The 6,534-nt window shown below is 34.5% G+C and overlaps 1 protein-coding gene across 5 annotated transcripts in view; it reads right to left on the bottom strand.

The window, feature by feature from the left end:
* Positions 1–2,335: 2,335 nt before the first annotated feature.
* The window catches only part of LOC132728149 (forkhead-associated domain-containing protein 1-like), a gene marked incomplete at its 3' end in the record, with an annotated part of 28,592 nt that continues 24,393 nt past the window's right edge, over positions 2,336–6,534 (bottom strand). For all 5 annotated transcript variants that reach the window (XM_060713774.1, XM_060713773.1, XM_060713776.1 and 2 more), the window contains 4 exon segments: positions 2,336–2,439; positions 3,482–3,634; positions 4,478–4,575; positions 5,292–5,353. In XM_060713774.1, the coding sequence (XP_060569757.1) occupies positions 2,336–2,439; positions 3,482–3,634; positions 4,478–4,575; positions 5,292–5,353 (417 nt within the window).

The raw sequence follows: 6,534 nt of genomic DNA, 5'->3' as shown, positions 1-6,534 counted from the left end.
TTTTTTCATCCGGAAATGAGAAATTGACCAACGGTCACTGTGACCTTGACCTTTGACCTACTGACCCCAAAAACAATAGGGATCATCTGCTCTATAAGACCAATCATCCTATGAAGTTTGAGGGCTGTAGGTCAAAAGGAACTCTAGTTATCATCCGGAAATGAGAAATTGACCAACGGTCACTGTGACCTTGACCTTTGACCAACTGACCCCAAAAACAATAGGGATCATCTGCTCTATAAGACCAATCATCCTATGAAGTTTGAGGGCTGTAGGTCAAAAGGAACTCTAGTTATCATCCGGAAACGAGAAATTGACCAACGGTCACTGTGACCTTGACCTTTGAACTACTGACCCCAAAAACAATAGGGATCATCTGTTCAATAAGACCAATCATCCTATGAAGTTTGAGGTCTGTAGGTCTAAAGGAACTCTAGTTATCATCCGGAAACGAGAAATTGACCAACGGTCAGTGTGACCTTGACCTTTGACCTACTGACCCCAAAAACAATAGGGATCATCAGCTCTATAAGACCAATCATCCTATGAAGTTTGAGGGCTGTAGGTCAAAAGGAACTCTAGTTATCGTCCGGAAACGAAGAATGGACGGACGGACTGACGGACGGACTGACGGACGGACGGACGGACTGACGGACGGACAGGGCAAAAACAATATGTCTCCCCCCGAGGTGGGGGAGACATAATTAAAGGGAGGTAATAATAATAAGCAAATACATATGTTTCAATTCTCCATGGAAAGAATGACATTTTGGTATAAGCAGAACAATCATAATTGTAGCTACCATATACTATCCAATATGTGCCTTTATAAGGGGGAGGGTTGTTTATTAGTGAATACGGTATGCCCCTAAATGTACTTTGTATCACTGGTGCTTAAACAGATGCTATCTGTCAAATTTGAAACAAGAGCATCGCTAGGTGGAGAGTTATATGCCAGAAAATGTGTATTTTTTTTTTTTAGTAAGGATGAAGCAATTGTAAGACATGGAAATTAAATAAAGTATTACCACCTTGAAATAGCAATCCTCCTATGAAGTTTGAATATTGTGGGCCAAATGGAAATGCTCCGAAAACTGTTTTCAGTTTTAAGGTATTAGTGACCTTGACCTTTGACCCTGTGACCCCAAAATCAATAGGGGTCTTCTACTCAATATGGACAATCATCCTATGAAGTTTGAACACTGTAGGCCAAATGAAACTTAAGTTATGTTCCGGAAACTGTTTTCAATTTGACAGTAATAATGACCTTGACCTTTGACTTTGTGACCCCAAAATCAATAGGGGTCTTCTACCCAATATGGACCATCATCCTATGAAGTTTGAACACTGTGGGCCAAATGGAACTTTAGTTATGCTCCAGAAACTGTTTTAAGCTTGAAAGTAATAGTGACCTTGACCTTTGACCTTGTGACCCCAAAATCAATGGGGGCCTTCTACCCAATATGGACAATCATCTTATGAAGTTTGAACACTGTGGGCCAAATGGAACTTAAGTTATGCTCCGGAAACTGTTTTCAGTTTTAAGGTAATATAGACCTTGACCTTTCACCTTGTGACCCAAAAATCAATAGGGGTCTTCTACCCAACATGGACAATCATCCTATGAAATTTTAACACTGTGGGCCAAATGGAACTTAAGTTATGCTCCGGAAACTGTTTTCAGTTTTAAGGTAATAGTGACCTTGACCTTTGACCTTGTGACCCGAAAATTGATAGGGGTCTTCTACCCAATATGGACAATCATCCTATGAAGTTTGAACAATTTGGGCCATATGGAACTTAAGTTATGCTCCGGAAACCAAATTGCTAACGGACGGACAGACGGACAGACACCAGGGGGTATAACATAATATGCCCGAAATTCTTTTGGGCATATAATAAAATAAGATTTATCACATATACCCAAGTAATAAAAATAATATTACATAAATTAAGTGTAATAACTTAACGTGACATGACGTCATTTATGTAATATACAAACAGCGTAAAAGAGCGCTAATGTTAGCATACACTATAGGCGGGTCTGGGTCCTTCTATTTCCAATATGTGATAGAATATTATACTAGTATTGAACTCATTGATTAAAACATAATGATGGTCACCAGAGGCTCGCATTATATGATTTTATTCAACTTATTCAATAAATTTAGTATTAAATCTGCACTCATTCAATATCCTCTATTTACTGCTTTTTTACTTTATGTTAAATATTTTTCCTTTCGTTTACTTTATTCCACTTTTCTTTAACATTTTCACTTTTATATTAAGTTATCTTTAATGTAATTTTAAATTAATAAAAACTAGGTTAACTTACATCCATTTCTCTTTTATTTTCTTTGCGTATTGCATCAATTGCCCTATGTTGATCTTTACTCCATTGACTTTTCTCTAATGCTTTCTCTTGCATGAACTTTTGTTCTGAAACAGTAAAATGACTGCATGAAACAGTTCTAAATATACCAAAAAAATGACATACAATTTCATGTTAGGTATACATATACATTTATATGAATAAAAGTTAAAGTTCACTCTTCCCTTCAGGTGAATTATGCTTATAAATTTTTTTAAAAGAAAAGGATTACTTCAACAACTAAGGAAGGTAATTTCACTAGTTCCAGCAAAATATTCATACACAAAATACAAGTTGTTTCCCTTGAATAAAATTAGATACAAATGCATGCTGTTTCCTTTCAATGCCTTCATATCTGATGTTGAAAGAAAGAACTTTTTCAGTACATTGACTTTTAAAAGAATAGATTACCAAAAATCTTTTTTTACGTAAATTACTTTTAACACTAAGCAACAATTGGAATAACTCAGAAGAAAGTCTTAGGTTACAATACTATACACTGTGGGTTCAAATACCATCAGAAAAATGAAATTATTTCATGTGAGGAATTTAAAAAGCTTCATTAGAGACAATTTGTGGGTCATCTTCCAGCTGAAATAATGCATCATGATGAACCTAGTCTGTTCTTGCATCATATGGTTGATTAAATTTTACGCTTATTTTAACAAATTTTTGGTCATAATGGCAGTTGTCCCCCCTTAATAGATTTCCTGGATAGCTAATAGATAATTACCATTTCTCAGCAAGTGACCGACAACTAATCCCACATGATTGATAAGATACTAATGACCATCAGCCTCTATGTCTGAGATCAATTGTCAAGAGGTGATTACGTCTCACCCCGAGGATTGAACCCCTGCGAAGCCCTTTTTCAAATCAGATACTCTCCCTATTGAACTTAGAAGTTGGTCATTTAATGACCTGATCAGTGAGAAAAATGTGCAGCCTGACCAGGACTCGAACCCGGGACCCTGGGACTGCTGTTACGCGGCTCTACTGACTGAGCTATCCGGCCTCTTATACACTATCTCCCCTAATCAGTGAACAGTTCTAAACAATGATATCAGTAACAATTAGATTTAAAACAAAACCAATAAAAGACATGCTTACTCATTTCCTGTAATTCTTTATTTTTCTGCATTTCGAGATCGTTTTTCAGATCTTCTTCTTTCCGTTTCCATTTTTCCTCAGTTTCCTGATGTAGGGACGACTTATAGGACTCAAATGCTCCTTGCAGAAACTCGATCTCCTTTTTCATACGCGCTGAAAAAAAATCAAAACAACATTATATAAATATCACATTTACTGAATTAAAAAGACGGATTTTTTTGTCCAAGAAAATCAAAATCATGAAATTCAAAGGATAATAAGATATTTTCTAATAATTTCATGGACTTTTCATCATAAAATTCAAGTACTTGAGTACTTTACCACACATCTACATAAATTATCATGGACAAAAGGTCTGAATATACTAGCAATACACATTATTGTTTAGACTCAGTTATAAGACTTTGTTTTTTGGCTTAATTTCATATGCTGAATCATATATCTAGACTTATAAGTGGACTATAAAGTCCAACTAAATAAAGGGATGCATGAAATCTTTGTGAATCACAATACCCTTATTTTATAAGACATTTCTTTTGTTTTTTATGCATAGATATATCAAATGTTGTCCCAAAATGTGCAATAGTGTGTCTGATAAGTGGATCACAAATGTCCGTGAATATGCAAATACATAAAAAACTGTATAACTTACTCAATTACAGAACTATTGACCTTCAGTTTTATTGCTTCATGCCAATGAAAATTTTATTTTTTCAACATACAAAGTGAACTGAGGACAAAACACTGGTTTACAATGCATAGCCATGTCAGTATTTTGAAACTCCCCACTCCAGACAATTGCTCCCCCCACACCCCACAAAAAAAAATATTTATTTAAATAAAATCATTTAAAACGTAATAAAATATCATTAAAATATCATAGATCAATAAAAAATATGAATACATGTATTTAGTATGTTTTAATTTACAGGATCTGGTACTAGTTACCGACCCGGCTATGCACCTTACACCTGCAGATAAAAACAAAGAACATACCAATCTGAGCTTCAGCATTAGTCTTATAGTTGGTATGTTCTGTTTCCATGGACTTCTTCAACTTTTGTAACTCCTCCTCACCCTCCCTTTCTCTGTCTCTGTAAATAAGTAACATTTTAGGTGAAAAGTAACCAAAATCCTGCAGCGTTTTAGTAAAAGACATAATGAATCAATTTTTAATTGGTCAGTGTAATTATCAGGGGCTTGTCATATCAAAATGCAAAAGGCAGTTAGAAAGTAATTGTGTAGGCTGGCCTAATTTTAATACATGTACTAGTGGTATGAACTTGGTTTATACAGAATTTATTTTAGTTTGATTGTGTAGGAAGCTTTAAGTTTATATAAACACATTCCCAAATCCGATCCTGGAACCAGCCAGTACTAAGTAATAAGAGTAAAGTTTAATGCTCAAGGAAACAGTGGCTAACCCCAAATTGGGTTTAAATCCATGGTGATAGCCATGATGTGTTAACCACTCAGCCATGATGCCACTGCTAAGAACTTGACAATAACACCATAATTTGTTTTGCAATTTTTATATCACTTAATAAGCAAAATACTGATATTTCAAGATTTCACAGTTTATGTTTATTGATTGCCTTTGAAAACAAAACCATCTAACTTAAGGCTGCTGGTAGCAACTGTTTCTACCCATGTGACCAGCGCAGACCAAGATCATGTGGCACATCTGTGATGTTTGATTATGGTCTGCACTGTTTTCTTTTCTGTTTTCCCTACAAAGGATGAATGGTTTTGTCCTGATTGAAAAATGGGCAAGTCCATTTTAGATAATTAGAGGGGTAAGGGAACTTACGCTAAAGCATTTCTTCTGGCATTTTCCAACTCCTCGATTTTGTCCTTAAGAAATTCATCTGCCTGTAAGAAAGAAATGAATATCTCAGGTATAAAGTAAAAGAAAGAAAAGTTTTACACAAAATGTTACCAACTATATTTTTACAGAACTTGAAGGGTTATAATGGATAGTGTATATAATTATGTACACTTTGTATTTTGTCATCACAGGCATCACTTATTATATCATAATAATCATCATCATCATAATTTCCATGGTCCTGTTGTTTATCACAGCAATCATCATCATCATCATCATATCATCACTATCATCATCTTCATCATCATCACCACTATCATCTTCATCATCATCATCATATCATCATCACCACTATCATCTTCATCATCATCATCATAGTTATCATCATTATCATTGGATGGTTGAAAGAACAAGTAGGACTTTACATTCTCATAATGACATTAAAACTTCATTCTTTCATAAAATCTAATTATCTTGCTTATTGAGATAGCTAGCTTCCTCACATGTTTTTTAAGTTACAGTGAAACCTGTCTTATCCGAACTAGTCCAGACTAGAAGAAAAGTTTGGATTAGAAAGGTTTCCGGATTAGAAAGGTTTCCTAAGTAGGAGGTTTTTTTTACATGTTTTTTTCATGTTATTTGCAAAATAGTTTAAGGAAAGAAAACGGGAATGCATTTGAAATTGCAATTTAGATATTTTATTTTTGCAGTCTCTTATCGTTCATTTTAATACATGTGAATACAAAAATAAAGAAATAAAAATAAATCAATAAGCAAAAATATTATGTCCTCAAGGGTAAGTTAACCTACGATGTTAAACAGGAGGCCGAGACATGATTTGATATTCGTACCAGCATTTGTCAGTTGTTGTTTACTCGTATCCGATTCAGCGACTATCCGAATTCACTGACAGTTTCCATTAATTTTCATTACTTAATCACGTATCATTGAATCCTATACAAAGGATTAAAAGATATTTCTATTGCATTATATCAAAATATTTATAGAAGCTGACGAAAAACAATCAATTAAGCAATTATAGAAGATATCAAGGCAAGCTAAGTGTAATTTTCACACCTTCGCAGATCATACGTTTCACCCATTAATCAAGCGAAATAACACTTATCAGTTTGGTGTATGTTTACACCTGTAATATGTGCGATTATTTGTTATTTTGAATGAAGGTGTGACATTTGGCAAAATCTGTTCGGATCCGAGAGGTAAA

This window comes from Ruditapes philippinarum, unplaced genomic scaffold, assembly GCF_026571515.1.
Source record: "Ruditapes philippinarum isolate M1 unplaced genomic scaffold, ASM2657151v2 ctg3019_1_1_1_1, whole genome shotgun sequence".
Taxonomy (NCBI): Eukaryota; Metazoa; Mollusca; class Bivalvia; order Venerida; family Veneridae; genus Ruditapes; species Ruditapes philippinarum.
This window is presented reverse-complemented; position numbering and strand designations above follow the sequence as displayed.